General features: G+C 47.8%; 1 protein-coding gene across 1 annotated transcript in view; it reads left to right on the top strand.

The window, feature by feature from the left end:
• Tmem123 (transmembrane protein 123) overlaps positions 1–14,172 on the top strand; it is a 31,904-nt gene extending 17,732 nt beyond the window's left edge. The window contains exons 4-6 of the mRNA XM_051199565.1: positions 10,766–11,020; positions 11,209–11,362; positions 12,041–14,172. Coding sequence (XP_051055522.1) covers positions 10,766–11,020; positions 11,209–11,362; positions 12,041–12,065 — 434 coding nt within the window. The 3' untranslated portion in view covers positions 12,066–14,172. The remainder of the gene's footprint in view (positions 1–10,765; positions 11,021–11,208; positions 11,363–12,040) is intronic.
• The last annotated feature ends 7,237 nt before the right edge of the window (positions 14,173–21,409 follow it).

Raw genomic sequence — 21,409 nt, 5'->3', positions numbered from 1 at the left:
CCTCAGGGCTCTTTGTTCCCACATTCTAGAAGCTTCAGGTAGGTTGTTAGCTTTGTCTCTGTTCGCTGACTGACTGTCATCTGTCCTGCATCAGCATTATGCCTACCTCTAATTGGCCACGCCACCGTTTGCCTCCTAATCAGTAGTCAGCCAGGAACTCGTTCACGGTGCGTCTAAAATGAATTTTGTTCTTCTCTTTTACAAGAGTTGAGAGTTGTTTTAGGAATACACAACCCCAGGAACACACAAGGGATATAAGCTACACCCCAGCTTTTGGAAGGGAACGTAGCAAAGACTCTGTAGGCACGTGATAGGGACATAGCACACACAGTGCATGCGCCGTAGGTCAAAGAACACGCTGAAGGACTCAGTTCTCACCGTACCCGGTGAGTTTCAGTGATGGAGGCCAGGCCAGCAGCCTTGACAGCAAGCGCCTGTGACCACTGAGCCATGCTGCTGGCTCTGGAAACATGATTTAAATAGTACATGCCCTATCATGTACTATTCCGTTGTGCACCATGGTAGAGTTTCAGGTCTCCGTAGCCATACCCCATTGGTGCATGTTCTATTCTCCTAAGCAGTTTTTCAGTGATCTTACATGTACATCATTAGCAGCTTGAGCTAGGATTTAGCTAGATTCCTAGATGTGGGATTTGGGAGTCAGTAGTTGTTAGATTCTAAGGACCTTAAGGACCAGATTTCATTTAAAAAAAAAAAAAAAAAAAATCCCAAATTTGTTCAAACCTGAGTGACAGTGCAGCTCTTAGAAAAAGGGTTTAAATATTTTAAGAAAGCCAATTATGCTGAATGCGAAGAGATGTTGGAAAACATATGCATGGAGTAGTTACATAAAAGACCACGGAGAGTAGCTGTGTGTGGTGTAGAAACCCTACCGAGTGAAATAGTGCTAAGAAGCCCTCAGTTTATGCCCTGGGGGAAGCAGGAAAGGGGACACCTGCACCTTGGGGACTTCTGTATTTATTGACAGACTGTCTTAGGGTTGCAGGTGCTGTGATAAAACTCCATGAACAAAGTAAGTTGGGGAGGAAAGGGTTTATGTGGCTTACACATCGGAGTTCATCACTGAAGGAAGTAAGGACAGGGACTCAAGCAGGACAGGGACCTGGACTCAGGAGCTGATGCAGAGGCCTTGGAGGGGAGCTGCTTACTGGTTTGGTCCTCATAGCTTCCTTGGCCTGCTTTCCTGTAGAACCCAGAGCCACCAGCCTGGGGATGGCCCTGCCCCCCTGGGCTGGGCCCTCCCCCATCAATCAATCACTGATTAAGGAAGTACCCTTTAGACTTGCCTACAACCCATCTTATGAAAGCAGTTTGGTAATCGAGGCTCCCTCCTCTCAGATGACTCTAGCTAGTGTCGAGTTGGCATAAAATGTCTGAACACAGACTGATGAGAACTCTGTGATCATAAGTGCTTTGACACTGAGCTTTTATACTTGTGGTGCTTGTGACGGGTGTCCCTGTGTGTTTACTGATGCTGCCTCTAGTGCCTTAAGACTGTTCAAAGGGGAATCAGTGCCTGAGTGAGCACTTCTCAGGGCTCTCCGGTGGGCTCCCCGTGCTAAACTGCATGTTTAAACGGCACCGCTGTGGTCTGGGCACTAGCCTTGCAGGAGTGAGCCTTGCTAGCCCTCTCCGGGTCTATGACACAGATCACACAAATTTGAAAACATGAAGACCACGCGGCATGGCGTCTGGCTCACATAGGCTGCTGCTGTCTGAAATCCATTAAACGTGTATATTTCCATGTCTTGGGGTTTCATTTTTCCTTTGTCTTTCAGGGAAAATATTGAGCACAAAGTATTAAAGTTTCTAATGCCAGAGTCAGCCTGGGTGGCTTATGCCTATAACTTAGCCTTCACAAGGCTGAGGCAGGAGGATTGCCAAGAGTCTGAGGCTACCCTTTACATAGTGCTACAAGTCAGCCCAGGCTACAAACTGAGGCTCTTGTCTTTAAAACAATTACTAGCATCAAAACTGGCCATGGGACCATGCCTGTAATCTGGGTACTCAGGAGAGTGGAGTAAGAGGATTCTAAATTCAGGGCCAGCCTGAGCTGGCAAGTTCCAGGCCAATCTTAGCAAGACCGTTTCAAAAAACCAAAACAAAAAAGAAAGGAAGGAAGGAAGAAGGGAAGAAGAAAGAAAAAGAGAGAGAAGAAAGAAAGAAAGAAGGAAGAATGGACGGACGGACGGCTAAAGAGAAATGTCCACAGTGAAAGGAAGCTGTTTGCCGGGATGCCCCAGGGTGCCTCCAGGAACAGCTTTGCTGACATTTGAGCAGACGCTGTTTTGCTGACCGACTCTCTCTTTGTTGTGCTCTGAGCTCGTTGATGACCACATTCTTTTGTGGCAGCCGCATATTGCACATGCCTATTCTGCGTTTAGGCCTTAATCTGCTGTGACCGAGTGGCAGCAGCATCTGCATAGCCTATGAAATTGCTAGGACAGTGGGAATAGTGTTGCCTCAGGCACGATGTCTCCCGCATCTTAGCCCTGCAGAGGCATGGATTTGAGAAAGGTCGCTGGCAGTGCCTGCGTGGACTCCCTGATGGAGACAGCCTGTAGTGTGTCTTATCTGCAGATTCAGGGAGCATCAGTGTCCTCGGTGACACCTGACGTAATTGAGCATGCTCGTGTTGTAATGTTTTATCTTATGTGAACTGGTCTTTTCCTGCATATATGTTTGTGTGAGAGTGTTGGACCCCCTGGAACTGGAATTACAGTTGTGAGCTGCCATGTGGGTGCTGGGACTTGAACCCAGGTCTTCTGGAAGAGCAGCCAGTGCTCTTAACCACTGAGCCATCTCTCCAGCCCCCTTAACCTAAATCCTATTCACAGGTTTCATCATTCTAGCCAGGAGCATGCTAAAGGTTAGCGCTGGACAATGGTATACCTCCTCGCTAGCACTGGACAATGGTATACCTCCTCGCTAGCACTGGACAATGGTATACCTCCTCGCTAGCACTGGACAATGGTATACCTCCTCGCCCGTTCCAGCCAAGGCTTTGTCTCTTTGGCACTGCTACCCCTTGTGACACTGGCTTCCACACTTGTGATACTGTATGCCTTTGCTCTGTCTGTAAGTGGGCTAACATCTGCCTCAGAAACTTACAAAAGTTACGTTGTTTATAAAATATGTGGAACGGTCTTTGACACAGAATGTGAACGAGGTGTCCACTAGGGAACACAGGGCCACAGTAGAAAATACAGAGGACATGGACTCAGCTTTGCCAGCTCCTGCCAGGCCAGAGCTCAGTAAACGATACAGGCCTTTCAGTTAAATCACTCGACATGCCACTGTAGGAGGAGGGACAGAACACACTGGCAGGGACACTTGGCTTGTGGTCAAATGAAGGAGCCTGAGGGCACATGGCAGTCCCAAGTGCCACTTCTCAGGGCCCAGAGCCACCGGTACAGGGCGGGTCTTGGGTCATATTTATATATAGTATGCCTATTTGTACCAGTATCTATATAAGAATCCTTCCCGTTGCCTTCTAGTATATTTTCTAATTTTCTACAGAAAGAATTTGGATTCAGCTTGTAAAATGGAAAGTAAAGACTGCTTAAAATGTCCTTCCGGCACTAGAATGCCACTGCCTAAAAAGGAGAAGCTGCTTCCTTTCTGTCTGATCTAGAAAAGCCATTGCCAGCATGGTAGAAACGTTTTTTTAGTCTCTCTCTCTCTCTCTCTCTGTGTGTGTGTTGGGTACATGCACCCTCAAACCCCAAGAAACAGTCATTTCTAAAATAATAATAATAGAAACAAAATTAAGAACTTTAAAAACTGAAAGCCAGGCATTTGATTAAGAGGGAGATAGAGATGCCCAAGGACTGAAAGCCTCGTCCCTAGCCTGGCTTGTATTGCTCCTGTCTAATCCACCGTGAGCCCTTGCAGGAAGGCCCTTCTGTGGCATCGTGTGTAGTGAGGAGGTGGCTGAGGATCGGTCTGCTGGGTGACTTGGGTGGGACGAGAGTAGGGTGGGTCTGGTGTGGTGGCACACATCTTTAATCCCAGCACTAGGGAGGCAGAGGCACTTGGGCAGATCTCTTGAGTTCACAGCCAGCCTGGGCTACAGACGGAGTTCCAGGGCAGCCTGGGCTACTCCGAAGGGATGCTGAGAGAGGTCTGGAGGGTCTTCTGCAAGGACTTAGGGCAATAAGGCCAATCGCGCTTCCTTCTTCTCGCTGACTTGGACCTTCTGGAGCCAGCTAGACTTTCTAACTGTGGGTGCAGGATGTGGTTGTGCAGTGGAATGGGCAGGCGCTTGATGACGGGACCTGGCTCAATGGGTCTTCTGGGCAGCCTCACCGCCCTGAGCAGCCAGGCCACTAATGTGCATTTCCTGTGCGGTGTGGGAGTGAGCTGCTCTCCTGCAGACTAAATGTCATCAGACTAGACAGCAAGCCAAGTTTGTCCTGGGGTCTTTACAACCTGTTTATACTAACCCATTAGTTAGTATAATCAATACGACATTTGATGTTCAGGAAATAGACACTCTTAAAAGGCCCACTTTTACCATTTTTGTATGGGTTTTTTTGTTTTGGTTTTTGGTTTGTTTGTTGTGTGTGTTTTGTGTTTTGGATTTTTTTAAAATCAGATTTTCAGTTCTGTGTTCTGTCAAATAATTTGAATTTAGAAGAATTTCTAAAGGGAGTCTGAACTCAGTAAGGCCTTTGGTTTTAAGGGGTGTCTCTGGGCTTGCGGATGTTTCTTGGCAGGGTAAGAGTAGGCTGCACCCTGAAGAGTGAGTCTCAGGGATTTCATTTTCTTTTAATTCCAGCAACTCAACATTTTAATTTTATTCAAGTTTTCAAGCCACAAACCATACTTAATCAGCTTCCTCAGACTCTCACAGGTACCAGAAGCTTCTGGCTGTGTTGGAAACAGCACCATGTTCTTAACAACTGTCATGGATAGAAAGCTACTACTACACATCAGAGTAATTGAGATTTTAAAAATTGGATGCAAGCGTTAGGTGTGCATTTGATGCCCTGGGAAAAACAAGCTGGTTCCTCCTCAGTCTTTTGGGGCTTGGCTACTGGTAAGAACGGTTTGTTGCTCATTGCAGCAGCTACCCTGGAGCTATCCAGGGTTGGGGTCAGCTGGGATGGCTGCTTCCCAGAGTAGCACTGGCCCTGCCAGACAATGGCTTCTGTAGCTGAAGCTTGCCATAGCTGCGAAGGGCTACCTTCGGAACTGGGAGACAGGCTCCATGGAGGGAACTTGGCAGTGCCGTCTGTCACAGGCTGGGTGAGCTAGCATTGCCTCAGCTAATGCTCTCAGCCTTGGCTCAGCACTACAGAGGCTCAGGATGGCGGCTCTGAGTTCTGCTCCCTGTGGCTGGAAGTAACTGGGATAGTCACTCCCAGTGACATCTGATCAGACCAGTGGAGGCGCCCAAACACAAGCTTGTGCACATGCGAGTCTGCCCTTTCCTGCCCACGCTGCAGCTGCTGGAAGGCTGTTACAGGAGAGCTCCCTTCTGTTTTTTCCTGTGATGATTGATGTTCAGTGATCTCACATTTGAACTAAATTCATCTCCCTGTGACTTTAGAGCTCTCTCGAAGCAGGGAGCCTCTGAGCATAGCCACTGGCAACATTTGCATAGCTGCAGGTACTCTTTCCCACCACTGAATGGGGCCTTGAGAGGGGAGGGGGTGAGCTTGTGAGCACCGGAGAGGAAGCTTCCCTGGACACTCTGGTGGTCTGCTGCTGGCTGGCAGCTTCTTGGCTGTTATAAGTGTAAGCAGTTTTAGGGTTAAAGTGCCATCTCTGGGAATCACAAAGGACAAGGGCCAGCCACCCATCATAACCTAATGTTTAAAGTGGTGTTGGGGTGAGGAGGGGCAGACAGATGTGGCGACCCAGCCTTGTCTTTAGAGTTCATGGCTTACTACCAAAGGGAGACGGGAAGAGAGGTGTATAATGAAGCAAGTCTCTGATCAAGGTTGCTCTAAGAAGTAGTTCCGACTGTCGTCCCCTGAGAGAGTCTGGTTCTCATGGGATGATGGCGGCTGCCTTGCCTGGAGAGGTAACCACCTCTGGGCACGGTCTGCCTGCTAGGCCAGGGTTGCTTTTGAGTAGTTTTAGTCCCTTGTCACAGTGTTTACAGATGAACCCTGTTCCTAGAGCCTGAGGTGAGAATATCAATGAGGTAAGGTAGGTTCAAGAGGTCAATGCCAAGACTGGGATTGACCCCATGGAGCGCTTGGGCCGCGGCTGGAGTCCCATCCTCCGAAGCACCCTTTCGGTCTCTGCCTTCATGCGTATGTGGCAGTCTTCCTTGTGCAGAAGAAACCAGAGTGGGCCATAGCCTACCCCGGCAACTTACCTGAATCTCACGACCTCTGTGAAGACCCTGAACATCAGGGCTGCATTCTGACACAGACTGGACCACATAGGAATTTCAGAACCGTAGCTGAAACCTTTACATTGAGTGTGGACAACCCTTTCCTGGTGCCACACCCACCCACCCCGGGCCTGTTTGGTGTCATAGGTAAGATGTGCAGATCACTGAATAAAAATAGTGGGTACAGTTTCCATAGAGCATGATTTCAAAACGTGAAACTCTACAGAGATTCCACACTGGCCCTTAGATTTGCCAGCACAGGCCTGCCCCTCAGTTAGACGTGTACCTGGAGAAATCTCTCCTCCCCCTTCTTGTTTCTGTTACTGGGCCAGGCCCAGAGGGCCTTAAGGGGCTTAAGCCGCTTAGCTGTTTAGTGGCTGGCACCTTCTGGAAGACCCTCCTGTTTGTCTGGGAGGTTCTGGCAGATTGTCCTGCTGAGGCCTCCCCTCCCTGAGTCCATGCAGCGGGGTTTCCCGTGCTGTGCTCACTGCATCCCCTCAGCACCCTGCAGGCCGCCCCTGGCGGGTTCTGTGAACCACTCTGCTAGTGGTAAAGGGAGCATCCTAAATTTTGCTGATCTAGAGAGTGGAAAACAAATAGACAAGCCTTTCCTGGAGCAGCCTCTCACCCCGGCACATCTCAGGGCCACAAGCTGTCTAACTCTTCAGATAGTTTCCTTTGGGCCTTCCTGAGTCCCTGTCTTGATGAAAAGTTATGCTCTCTTACTTCCTCTCCATGGGCTGAGGGTGGGAGCGAACACCTAACCCTAGCCTGCCGTTTCAAAACCTTGCCTTCTTAGAGCAGCAGTTCTCGGCCTGCGGGACGCGGGACACGACCCATTGGGTTATGAGCCCTTTCACAGGGGTCACATAGCAGATATGTGCATTACAATTAATAACAGTAGCAACATTACAGTTAGGAAGTAGCGGTGAAAGTAATTTCATGGCTGGGGGTCAGCACAACGTGAAGAATTAAAGGGTTAGGAGGGCTAATAACCACTGGCTTAGAGACTAGAGGAGAGCAAGGCACTAAGGACGGTGGACAGGGTTTCTCCCTAACAGTGCCAGCTGGCCGACTGACATTGCTGTCCCAGAACAACTTAGTTAACTGGCACATTTATGTACTCATCAGTCCTAACAGTGAAAAGAGGAAAACATCAGGCTTAATATTGTTATCATTTATATAAAATACTTCATTGAGTCTTATTCATTGTATTTGAACATGCGTGTGTGTGCGCATGCGCACGTGTGTGTGTGTGTGTGTGTGTGTGTGTGTGTGTGTGTGTGTGTGTGTGTGTACTATACATAGCACATGTGTGGAGGTTGGGAACAACTTAAGAGTGTTCTCATTTTTTTGTGAGGGTCCCAGGGATCAAACCTAGTTCCTCAGGCTTGGCAGCCGACTCTTGACCACTGAGCCCTCCCCCAGCCCAGTTACCCATTGTTTTTTTTTGTCCTTTGAAGCAGGATTTGCCTTGTGACCCTGCCTGGCCCCAGACTTGCAAGCCCTGAGGGCTGCTTTTGCTGACCTTGCCTAGGTGGACAGTCACTCATGGGGGGATCACGGGGGGCATGGACAGTCAGTCACTCATGGGGGGGTGGAGGTGAGGGGACAGTCACTCACAGGGGGATGGAGGTGGGGGGACAGTCACTCACGGGGGGATGGAGGTGGGGGGACAGTCACTCACGGGGGGGGGATGGAGGTGGGGGGGACAGTCACGGGGGGATGGAGATGGGGGGACAGTCACTGGGGGGGAAACACATAGCATTTAGCTGTGCTTCATAACAAGAGAGTTTAGTCACCGGCTTAAAGAGCGCATTCTTCCATCCCAGCTCTCCAGTCTGAACCTCAGCCGGTTTATCCTTTGGCATATTTACCGGTTTTTAGAAATTTCCAGCCACTTAGTTGTTTCTCTAGTAAGTTGATCTTCCGAGTAGGGAACTGCTATGCTCACCTGCCCTGTCTTCGCTCATGCGGCCCTGTAGGTCTGCATGCCTTACTGGGCAGTGGGCAGACAGCAGGCTGTTTATTGCTTTATTCCGCAGAGGCCGCTCTGTTGAGCGACAGGGATGAAGACCGCCGTTCACTGTATTTAGTCATCACAGTAGAATCCACGTAGCACTTTAAATGTGATTAGATGTTTTCGTATGCAGGATTGGATAATAAGAGGTTAGTTCAAGTGCAGCATGGGGGAACTCAGTGAGAAGTGAGCTCGGGAGGTCACGCGCCGGCAGGTCATCAGGACTTAAGAACTGGCTGTGGAGAAGCAGTGTCCGTAAAACCAGCCCGTACCGTAAAGCTTGAAATACTCAAGGCCTCTACGCATAGTTGTGGGAGACAGGATGGTGACGTACGGAGTCACAATTTCTCTATAACAGCAACGGTGCTGACGGGGCAAGAAGGTCCGCCCAGTGATGACTTTTCTCCAGCTTTACTGTCTATGAGGAGAAATGCAGCAAGGATGGAGAGCCGGCCAGAAATGAACTACACCGTCTTCTGAAGTCAGAGTGCCTCACAGGTCTAGACAAGCACACACACACACACACACGCACACACATACACATACACACAGACACATGCACACACACACGCACACATGCACAGACACACACGCACGCACACACAGGCACACACACGCACATACACACAGACACACACAGTCACACACACATAGACACAGACACACACGCACATACACACACAGACACACATGCACACACACACAGACACACACACAGACACACACATGCACATACACACAGACACACACACAGACACACGCAGTCACACACGCACACACAGACACACACACGCACATACACACAGATACACACACAGACACAGCCAGACAGACACACACACACCACACGCACACACACACACAGACACACACACATACACACAGACACACAGCCAGACAGACACAGACACACGCAGACACACACACCACACACAGACACACACACACACTGACACATACACACAGTCACACACACACAGACACACACAGCCAGACAGACACAGACACATACACAGACATACACACACAGACACACACACATGCACAGACACACACACGCAGACACACACACAGCCAGACAGACACAGACACACACACAGACATACACACACACCACACACACACCACACACAGACACACACACACCATACACAGACACACACACACACTGACACATACACACAGACATGCACAGACACACACACGCAGACACACACAGACACGCACACACAGCCTGACAGACACACACACAGACATACACACAGACATGCACACACACACAGCCAGACACAGACACACACACACGCACGCAGACACACACACAGTCTCACACAGACACACACACAAACCACCCACCCTCCTACCCTCAGATACCACACATACATACACACGCACACACAGAGACATACACACACGTGTGCACTGTAAGACCTGTGCATCTCAAGAACTTCAGTGATGGCATTTGGGTGTGAGTGTGGAAGGACTTGGTCCTGGCCTACTGAATAAGCCGCACAGGAGACCTTTGTTGTTGGGAGCTTTACTGTCTGTCTCTTTCTCATGCATGCCATATTTCACATCAGAGAATGCAAACCGGGCATGAGCGAGTTGTTGGCCCTGTAAACCACCTCTTCAGAACTGGCTTTGAGATGTGCAGCTCTCAGAAGCACATCCCTCTACCTGTGACCCTGTCACCTAACTGTGGTGGCCTGGCATTCCCAGAGTCACCACAGCAAGTTTCCCCTTGTAAAGAATAACCCTGCTTGTTCTTGTCCTACAGTGACTTGGACATCTGCAGCTACTCGCTGTCTTCAGCGGCCTTGAAACAATGTGGCAGAGAACCTTAAACTTAAAAACCTTTCCACTTTCACTCAGGGCTGCTTCTTCTAGACCAGAAATGGTTTGTCACAGGTTATAAGGGGACCTGTCATCCCAGCACTCAGGAAGGCTGCAGTGGATTGCCACAAAGCCCAAGGCTGGCCTGGGCTACATAGCAAGACCCTGGCTCCAAAACACAAACAAAAAAAGTGTCTTTTAAACACCTAAAATTTAGCCTTTCATCCCAGCACTCGGGAGGCAGATGCAGGCAGATCTCTGTGAGTTCAAGGCCAGCCTGGAGAAAAAAACAAAAACTTAAATTGTAATAGGAAGTGTGGTGCAGCATTCGTATTCAGACATGGCTCATTTATCTCTTTTATACCCTCACAAAACTTCCCGCTGTGTAAATGTGGGCCTGGCTTCCTTGACAGTTTGCGTTCCGTGGTTGGCACAACTGTCCTGCCTCCCTCGTCAGACAGGTATCAGTGTGTGAGGTCTTTTACTCTGGATCCTAACAATTTAATTCTTGGCATCTTTTTTTTTTTTTTTTTTTTTTCCAGAGAATACCACCGTGGCTTCCAACCAGACCAGTGAGGTTAACAGTAGTACCGTGACTTCAGGGGTGCCGAGAAGTGTCTCAGTGGTCACTGTGACGCCTGCAACTATTGCTAAAATATCAACACCAGGGGTCTCCCCACACATGACCCCCACTGCCTCAAACGCCACACCCAAAGCAAGTGCTTCTCCAAACTCAACCCACACGTCGACCGCCCTGATGACCACAGGCCACAGCAGCTTGAAGACATCGATAACCAGTGTGTACTAAAATGACTTCCTTTTTCTGTGTTGTAAAAATCAGTTGTTAAATGTTCAAGCCAGCATCCCATCCTGCAAAAACATGTGCCCAGATTTTCCCGCCTGCCCACTTCAGCATTCTTATGTAGACACTCAGACTTCAGGACATGCACTGTTTTAAAATACAGTCTGTTTTGTTTCCTTTTAGTAACAACAACTCTTCATCCTGACAAAAGCAAAGGATCAAAGTTTGACGCCGGCAGCTTTGTTGGAGGAATAGTGTTAACGCTGGGAGTTCTGTCTGTCCTCTACATTGGATGCAAAATGTATTATTCAAGGAGAGGCATTCGGTATCGAAGCATGTAAGTTTGGCCATTCTGCATAGCTTTAGCGTGACCAGTACCAGAGTCCTCCCAGGGACAGACTTCTGCTCTGCTCATGTGCAGACTTTTGCTCACAAATGAAAGCACACCTGTGGGCTTTCCCTGACATCAAACACTGTTCTGCCAACATTTAGCAAATGCCTTCTGAGTTTTTGCTTTCACCGTGCGTCATAAGAAATGACATACCAGGTCTTATCAGCCTAGTGACTTAGTTCACCTGCCCTGTGTATGTATGTCTGCAGTACCAAGGAGCACTTTTGATAAAAACATGGTTTTTACTTTTTTATGGTAGACACGGACACAAGAAAATCTTCCCTGCTAATAGAAGTTACTACTGTATGCACAGCTCTGTGTGCCATGTGTGGTGTTCTGGGACTTGATCCTAGCTTGAAAGTTGCTACAGTTGCCTAACCTCCTAATTATACCCTTTCCCTTGTATGTACGTGACCAGATAATGACATGTGACCTAGGAAAAGTCACAGGGACTTGACTATGGGCCTGTTTGGCAATGTTAACCACTGCAGCGTACTGGGTGTGCATAAAACTTAATGCTGAGCAGCAATAATTAATTTTGATTGTGAAAATGGAAATTGTTCTAGTGTTACCTTCCTTACAAACACAAATTTTACAGTAATTAAAACTTTATATATCTTACAGTGAGGAACATGATGCCATCATTTAAAGGAAGAAGAGACTGCAGCTCTATCAATTAGTTTGGTTTATATTAGTTTAAAATATTATTTTCTTGGAAATAGTATAAGCAAGCCATGCATAAAATGAACAGTGTGTTCCATGAATATCTGGAAATCCCTCATTACTAAAGGTAAAGGGTGTGGTCTGGGCGGTTCAGTGACTATTGGGAACTAATGGGTAATTTATCCGGTGATTACATTTGCTTTAGAAAGCCAGGGCAAGACAAGTCCTGCATTTGGGAGTGTGTGCGTGGCACTGATTGTCCCGGGGGCAGGGTCCTGTGGCGTACACAGCCTGCCACAACACTCCACCTTCTGTGTCTTTGTTGATGGCGTGAAGAACCTGAGCGCCATGCAGAGCTGGGTGTGCCCTAATTCACACCTGGGGCTCCACAGCTCGGCTAGCCAGTGCACGGTAAGGAAGAGTCAGCATTTGAGGGTTTAAAGTCAGGGTTGATGCAGAGAACTCGCGCCCCGACACAGCCCCCACAACACCATGCGCGTGTTAAAGGCCACCAGAGCGCTGTGGAGCGTGGCCTTTACTCACCTCCCCTTTTCAGCTGTCCTGGCTGATGTGCCTTCTGTTCTGTATGGTTGAGAAAAGCTGCAGCAGCCGGCCTGGCATTGCAGGAAAGCACGCAGTCTGCTGCCATGGAGACCTGTCACACCGCTCAAAACCGCTGTTCACAGGCACCTGCCAATTTGAGTTGTAGCGAATGTTTTTTCTTTTTTAATCAATTTAGAGCTGCTTCCCATATATAGAGACCTGTAATGGAATGTAAAACACCTTTTTAAAAGTCCCCATTATATGATTTCCAAATCAGTGTTAGAAGTCTGTATCGATGGCAAAATATTGTTTCTAAACCAGGGACTGGGAAGCCACCCCCAGGGCCACTAAACCAGGGACTGGGAAGCCACCCCCAGGGCCACTAAACCCCCGGGGTAGAGATGCTGTATTTTTATACTAAGCTATATTTTGGAGTAAATTCCCCTTGCTCATCCCCAGGCCACTCCTCAGCCCTGGAAAGGGAAGCTGCACCCTGGTGTTTGCAGGAAAAACCCTGTCTGGTCACCGCAGCAGCCCGTGTCTCTGTGGTCTTAAGTTCTATAGTTTATATCCCAGGTCAAACTCAGGGTCATGTTTAACAAAGGAGGGGTTTAGTCACAAAATACTAATATAATATTTCTACTGTAGAGGGCCAAAAGAAATTACAGCAGTTTCAGACAGTTTATAAATAAGCCAAAAATGTCCTAATGAGTGCACACCTGTTATAGTTACAAGTGTAAGTATAACTTTTGTAATCTGCTTCTGGTTTTTAAAAAGTGCAAACTACCAAGAATTTTTCATATAAGTGAGAATCATTCCCCCTTGCTGTGGATTAGGGCCATCATGGACCGCTCAGATCTACGCTAGCACAGAGAGGAGGGGGAGCACTAGGAATGGGACAAGGGTTAGGCCAGTCTCGAGGCTGGACCGAAAGGAGACCAGTCTTTGTCGTTGGCCGCTTGTCTGTCTTCGGGATGTAGGGGGTGGTGAGGGCCTTCAGGTCTAACGTCTTTGTTTGCTGCATCCCTGGCCCTTCAGTGCCAGCCGAAGATGTCCTTGACTGCCTGTCTCTAGCACTTTGAAGATGAGACCCACTTCCTTAAAGCACCGTCTTTATGTGCCTCTTAGTTTCCACTGATGAGGGGTTAAAAGTAATGTTATTATGGCTTTTCTAATTTGTTACTCTTAAATGCCAGGACCTTTGTTGAAGGGGTTTCTTTTTAACCTGCCCAAATTGGCCACTTGTCTTTCAAGACTGGCTTGAGCAAATGCTTGTCTCTGCTAGCTTTCCTACAGAATGTGCATGTTAAGATAACACATCCTAGATGTTCAGGTGGGCACCGGACTAAGCTCCTCTGGCTTTAAATTCTACTTCGGCAATTCCATAAAAGGAAATGAGAGAGTTGGTGACATATTTTATGGTGTAATAATTTTGTATCTTCAGGGAAAAGATTAGCAAACTCTTGTTACCCTTTTTTCTATAGTGACCAATTTTGGTATTTCATTGTTACTAAGATGTATTTTTAGAATAAAATCATCCTCCATTCAGAGTTTGTAGTGTTTTGTTGAATGTTCACAGAAGTTCCTGTTTTATTATATAACCCTCTTGCTTGTACAGTAAAGGCCTGCTTTTACACGTAGGCCAGACCCTGAATTGTTTAGTCTCACAACAAAAAGTGCCGCTTCTTGGCACAGGCTTTTCCCTTGGGGTCTCAATATTCTTGGGTGCAGTTTCTTTTGCAGCACATTAGCAGCCATCCGTTTCCACCAGAGGTGACACCCCCGCAGCCACTTAATTTACTCCAGGAACCAGATGCTGCTATCTCTCCCACACAAACTCACGGCACTCCTGGTGTAAGCTCTGAGGCTGCACCATGCCTACCTATGCTTCTGACACGGGAGACATCCCCGGAGCTTCTTTCCGCCATGGACCCTCAAGCCACGTGTACATTTAAAGTGCTAGCCCAGCTGTCTGTCAGTGGGACTGAGGCCTTGCTTCAAACCGTGCCTCCAGGCCTAGACATGCAACATTGGTGCTACTCTCTTAGGAGGCCACTGTGTACTGAGCCTCTTTACTAATGCTGGCCCATGCGGGTCCAGAGAGTACAGACTTCACCCTCACACTGCAGCCACTGCAGCCATGTGCGTGTCGCAGACCTTCTTCCCAGTCCTTGGCTGCTTCACGGGTCATAGCTAAATACTGTCCTGAGCTTGTCACAGGAGCCCCAGTCTGAGAGCCCTGCTTCAGTCTGTGGACCCAGAGCCTCTCCACAGGCACCTTTCACAAACTAGTGATGTCACCGCAAGCTGGACCCCGCACCTTGAAAAGCCTCAGTGATGACCTCTGGGGTACGAAATGACTCCAGAAGACATTCCAAGTGAAGACCTACAAACCCTGAGCTAATCACACGGTACAGAGCTCTGAGGACCTTACAATGTCTACCAAGACTACCTCAGCCGCCAGCTGTTCCCACTAGTACTGGGGCATTATACCTCTCACCAATGCCTGCCCTCCCTCTCTCCCTCCCTCCACCCCTCCCTCCTTACTTCCCAGGTAGCTAGAGAGCTCCAAACTATTAACATATGAAAGTTATTCAGAATAATAATTCGAAGGAAAATTAAACAGAAGATAACAGTGCAACAAAATTAAACAAGTGACAAAGTGAAAATTGGAATATTATGTTAAATATGCTTTACATTACTGTAATAAAATAGCTTGATACTCATCCTATAAAAAGTGTTTCTTGCCTAAGTTGGGGGGACTGTTTATCTATGATTGGTTGGCTGCTTGCTTTTGGGCAGAGCATCACAGGAACATGTAACAAGGAAACTGTTTTTGTGGTATCTGTGGGCAGCTGGATCCAAAAGATACCAAACTCCACTTAAAATCATCACAAGAGTACTTGCAATGCCCACCTAGTACAATGAAAACACTATATAACTAGTGGGCCAGGCCACAGATACAAAGTATAAAGTCACAGAGGGAAAAAAAAATCATGTGAGGAAAGGAAATCCTACACAGTTTATGAGCCAACGTCACAAGTGAAAATACAGAATACACTCTTAAAGGAAGAAAAAACACTTAAAGGAATAACAGCTAGACATGCCCCAATCCTGGGGGGGGGGGAATATTTTTAAAAATCCAGGTACAGAAAGATGCAAAGTCACAGATCATACTTGATTGGGATGGATTACACTGTAGCTGTCCAACTGCCAAACACTGGCAGGATCCTACACAAGAAAAAGGTGCGCAATACCACACAAAATGTTCCAATTTTACCATCAAGATTTCAGTGCTAGAAGAGTGGGCCGGTACGACCTAGTCACCATTCTGGGGGGGGGAACAAAAACCCAGCTAAATGGCAGAGCTGTCCGTCAGACACAACGCTGGTGTAGGTGGCGGTCCGTCATTACACTATGGGAATGCCGAGGAGCGAGCCTGGTGGAGTGGTCGTGGCAGCCATCTGGCTCTAGCATGGGCATCAGGAAGATGAGGCGTTTATAGTGACAGGTGCGGCACTACTGTTAGTGGGTACATGACATGAGAGGGTGAATTATGACGAGCAATAAAAATGGCAAGGGTATGGTAAAAGTCCAGAGTAGTTTACACAAAGTTGTTACTCCCTAAAAATAACCACTGGGCTATATACAGCCAGTGGGTACACAGAAGATAAAGAGTAAAGCAAATGACCACTGCTGGCAAAGAAGATGACCCAGTCACGGAAGACAGCCAATGGCTTTGCAGGACCCAAATAAGAGCACAACTCTTGCCTGTATACACAGGTTCAGATCTCTGACCTGAAATACTACAGAAGTGTCTCAGGGTCTGGACATTAGAGTATCTGCATATGCAAATGAGTGTCTTAGGGATGGAACCTGTCTAATTTGTGCAAATTAACCATTAGCTGAAAGGTAGCATATATTTTTATTATGCCTTTGTTTTGACTGAACATCACAGGAGGTTGGGTATGGAAGTCTCATGTATGAGCTCAAGGCCAGCCTGGTCTACACAGCGAGTTGCAGGATAGCCAATACTACACAGAAACCCAGTCTTTAAAAATAAAAATAGTGAGGATGCTCGACTTCCAATATGTTTACTAAATAAATGAACTAAAGCATCTAATCAAAATCATTGACTGACTGGGAGATGCTCAGTGGGTACCTAGATCTTTGTGTAAGCACCAAGGCCAGAGTTTGGATTCCCAGCCCCCACCTAAGAGCTGGGGTGGCAGTGCCCACCCATAACCCTAATGCTGGGGAACAGAGACCAGGAGACCTCTGGCCTTGTTGGACAGCCAGACTACCCAGAAAGGTGAGCTCTAGGTTCAGTGAGAGACCCTGCCTCAAAAAGAAGATGAAAAGTAGTAGAGGAAGATCATCCAAAAGTAGCTTCCCACCTTCACATACACAAGCACAGATGAATACACACCATTGAATAGATTTAAACAATACTCAGCTTCATGCCTGAGTATTGCAACTGAGTAAGCAACTGCTTTTAAAGACAAAGTTTACAAGTGGGGGGGGGGGGTGGAAACAGATACTTGTGTATGAAAAGAAAATCAACCCCAAAAAAGGCTACATTTAGATGAATTAAACTAAGTTAAAAACCGAAAAGAAGGTCAGTGTATGGTAGATGGGCCAGTTTGTCAAGGGGATCCATGTGTAAAACACATGTGTGCTGTAATACATAATGGCACACTCAACAATGGCATCAGACAGCAGAACTTAAAGTACTTAGCAGACCGAAAAGGCGTCAGTTATAGTAACAGAGCAGAACTAAAAGTCTACAGTAGTCCCTATATATTAAAAAAGAAAATCAAGATCTAAAATAATAGCACAGCAAAATAGGAAAAAAGGTGTGCAAATCATGCATGTGATAAATTTTAATATCCAAATTTATAAGGAACTCAACACTAAGAAAGTATTAAAAATGGGCAAAATACCTGGAGCAAACATTTTTAAAGGCTGCATACAAATGCCCAAACTGTTCATGGAAAAGCATGCTGCACAGTGAAATCCCACCTCAGCTGTCACATAGCCATCAGAGGAGGGAGGCAGAGGAGGGGCTGATACTGGCAAACTATGTCAGCACAGCTGCTGTCGTGGAAAACAGAAGTACCTCCGAAAACTGGAAACGAGAACCATGCCTGCTATCACCCTCAGGGTTAGCACCTGAAGAAATGACGTCTGTGTGGTAAGATCTGTGTTGCTACTGTGTCAAGGCACAGGCTGTAGCCACAGCTCCCTAAGTAGTCCTGCTGGGAAGGGTGTGCACATGTGGTTCAACGGGGGCGTGTGGGGACTCTGCACCCCACTCCCTTCTGCAGCACACGTAGAGCTGCTCTCGTGGTCAAGGTTCTCTCAAGGACCAGAACTGGCAGAATGAAAACGCGTAAGGGGGTTTCTTCGAGTGGTTTACAGGACGTGAGCTGCAGAAGCTAACAACGGCTGAGCCGGTAGCTGAAGGTCGACAGGGCCAGATGTCTCCGCAGTCCCAGTCTGATGCTGGAGGCCTGGAGGAGAGCTGCTGGTTTTCAGGGGGGGCGGTGCAGTTCTGAGGAAGTTGCTTTCAACATCAGTGAAGGGATGCCCAGCACCAGAACAAATGAACTTGGCAGCCAGAGTGAGGAGAAGCAGGCAAAAGGGTCCCTCCCTTGACCTGTTTGTAGCTAGCGCAGCTGGAACTTAGAGTAACCTTTGAGAAAATCCCTCTCAGGAGTGCCCAGTAGTTTGTGTTTCAGCTGTCAATGGACAACCAAGAGTGGCCACCACAGCTCTTTTAAAAGGTTTCTTGTGTCTATTAAAGGGCTATTGAGCAGGTTGGAAAGATGGCTCAGTGGTTATGAACAGATGAGCCAAGTTCAGTTCCCAGCCACAACAATGGAACCACAGCTGCCTGCAGCTCCGGCTGCAGGAGACCCAATGCCTCTGGCCTGCTAACGCCTCCGCACTGGTGTGCACATGCCCACACTCAAGTCACAAAGGGAGGCAATGCATCTTTCCTGGGAAAGTCATTGGCAGTTGCAGTGTAGACTGGAGTGGAGACTCCAGTGATGATAGAGCGTGGTCCTTTTACCGGTCCTCTAGCCAGGGTGTGCCAGGGCGATGCCAGGCAAGGCCTGCGTGGACTGGCCCAGAGGCTCCAGTGGCTGTGGTCTGTATGTGTGCGGTTAAATGTCCCAGACACCGAGAGTGAAATGCTTTGTTTGCAATCCCGGAATATAGCTTGCTGAAGGGGACTTGATGTTCTGAGCTCCCTGTAATCCGCCTTATCTTCTGCTTCCCCATTTGGGGGTATGAAAATAAAATTTGCCGTTGGTATACTCACTGGCCTAGGTTGTCAACCCTTGAAACCCTCCTGACCCCACTCTTGACCCTTTCCTTATCTCTTTATTAATTTTTCGTCCCCAGTGCTCCCCCTTGACACCCTGTCCAAGCCCCTGATACAGCTACAGCTGGTCTGGGGTGAGTGGCGGGTGATAAAGCACATGCCACACAGCCTACCTGCGTTTGACCCCTGGGGCCCCAGAGAAAAAGGGAGAGACAGCTCCACAGAACTGTCCTCTCTGATTGCTCCTCACATGCCCGTGACACATGCTCACCTAAACACACCGTACATTTTAAAAATTAGTTTTTACCCCACACTCCCACTACCCTTGAGAAACTGTCACTTATCAGAGGCCTGGGAGAACATAAAGCATGCACATGAATAACTGTCTTCCTTTTCCAAATACGTACTTCTGTGGCTCAGCTTTCTGTATGCTGCCACCAAAGCATGCCGTAAGCAGTGTTGTACAAGCACATAAGAATGCAGGAGTCTTTTAAGACACACATAAAGCTTTGTCATCTTATATTCTTAAAAGGCTGTTTTAATGTGCAATGGGTTGATACTTAAAATTTTTGTTTTACTTTCTAAGTGAACTTTGAAATAGTCAACCAATTGTTTTAACTATGTAAGTATGTGTGCCTCAGCACCCCTGGAGGGCAGAGGACGGCTTGCTTGTCGGTTCTCTGCTTCGACCATGTGGACTCCAGGGATTGAACTCAAGACACCAAGCTTAATGGCAAGTGCCCTTAACCATTGAGCTATCTTGTGGACCCTAAAGCGATTTTTTTTCTTTTGTTTTGTTTTTGCTATTTACTATTTGCTATTTGCTATTGGATTCTTCAATCAAGAGGCAGAGGCAGGCAGATTTCTGTGAGTTCAAGGCCAGCCTGGTGTACAGAGTGAGTTCCAGGACAGACATGGCTAGACAGAGAAACCCTGTCTCAAAGAACCAAAATACACAAATTTTAAAAAAGGGGGTTCTGAGACCAAAAGTTTTAAGAACTTCTTCATAAGTTTCTTGTATGTATCATATACATTAGCTATATAACATATTAATTATGTATTATACTATATATATTATGTATATGGCCGAGAGTAGTCAATAAAATGTTAAAACTTACAGAAGGAATTTAGATCTGGGGTTATCGGATCCAGAATATAAGGGTGATGCTCACAACCCACCAGCCTGTGGATCTGAGTTCAGTCCCAGAAACCGGGTCACTTTCTATCGCTATGGTAAAACACCACAGCCAAAGCAACTTACAGAAAGGTTTATTTGTACTTCGGGGTCCAGAGGCTGAAGAGTGTGCTGCCATCACTGTTGGGAAGCCTAGCAGCAGGCAGGATTGACAGCAGCCGCAACTGAGCACCAACATCTGGAACCACAGCAGGAAGTGCAGACGGCAAAGTGAGAACATGGGGCTTCGCAGTCTTAAAGCTTGTACCCAGCGTAGGTCCCTCCTGCAAGACCACGTCCCAACCCACGTACCTGCAAGACCACGTACCACCAGCTGGGGGCTGAGCAGCCAGCGGCCAGACTAGGAGACACATCTCACTCAAGCTGAGACCTGAGTCCAGGAAGCTGTCCTCTCATCTTTACCTGTGTACACGGGTGCGCACGCGCGCACGCACACACACACACACACAGGCGCACACATACACACACACAGGCGCGCGCGCACACACACAGACACACACAAAGGTGCATACACACACACAGGCACACATACACACAGACGCACACACACACAGGTGCACACACACGCACACGCGTGTGCACACACACACAGAGACGCACACACACACAGGCACACATACACACAGGCGCGTGCACACACACACACACATGAGTTCCCGTGTAGTGGCACCTTGTTCCACCAGTGCATGTGGAGTGGTGGTCACACCCTAGAGGTATGGCTTCAGGTGTGTGGATGTGACCCCTTATAAGGAAGAGGAGGGACCGGCTCGAGCTCTCTCTCGGGTTGTGGTTGGAGAACCCTGAAGGGCAGAGGCTGCATCTTCAGGAGCAGGAAGACAACAGCGGTTATTTACCATATTTACCATTCTTGTGTGAGTGCTCCCCTGATTAATACCTGTCAATCACTTAGCTGGGTTTTGTGGACTCCTTTAACCCCGCCTTCACACATGCATGCATGAACACATACACACACACACACACACACACACACACACACACACCACACACACGTTTTTGGTTCTGAGCATCTTGCTTTTTGTGTAGCCAGGCTGGCCTGGAAGTCACCATCCTGAGTATGAGGATCACAGACATGGACCACTATGCACAATGAACTTACGGGTTGGTTGTTCAGAAAGCAGCCACGGAGCCAGGTCATGGAGGTCCATGTTCAGTGCTTACTCTGTGGTTGCTGAGTGTCTGATGCTCATGCACCTGGGATGTGTGCCAGAGCTTCCCAGACTGTGTAACTTACGTGGCTACA

The sequence above is a fragment of the Phodopus roborovskii genome, unplaced genomic scaffold (assembly GCF_943737965.1).
Source record: "Phodopus roborovskii unplaced genomic scaffold, PHOROB, whole genome shotgun sequence".
Lineage (NCBI taxonomy): Eukaryota > Metazoa > Chordata > Mammalia > Rodentia > Cricetidae > Phodopus > Phodopus roborovskii.
This window is presented reverse-complemented; position numbering and strand designations above follow the sequence as displayed.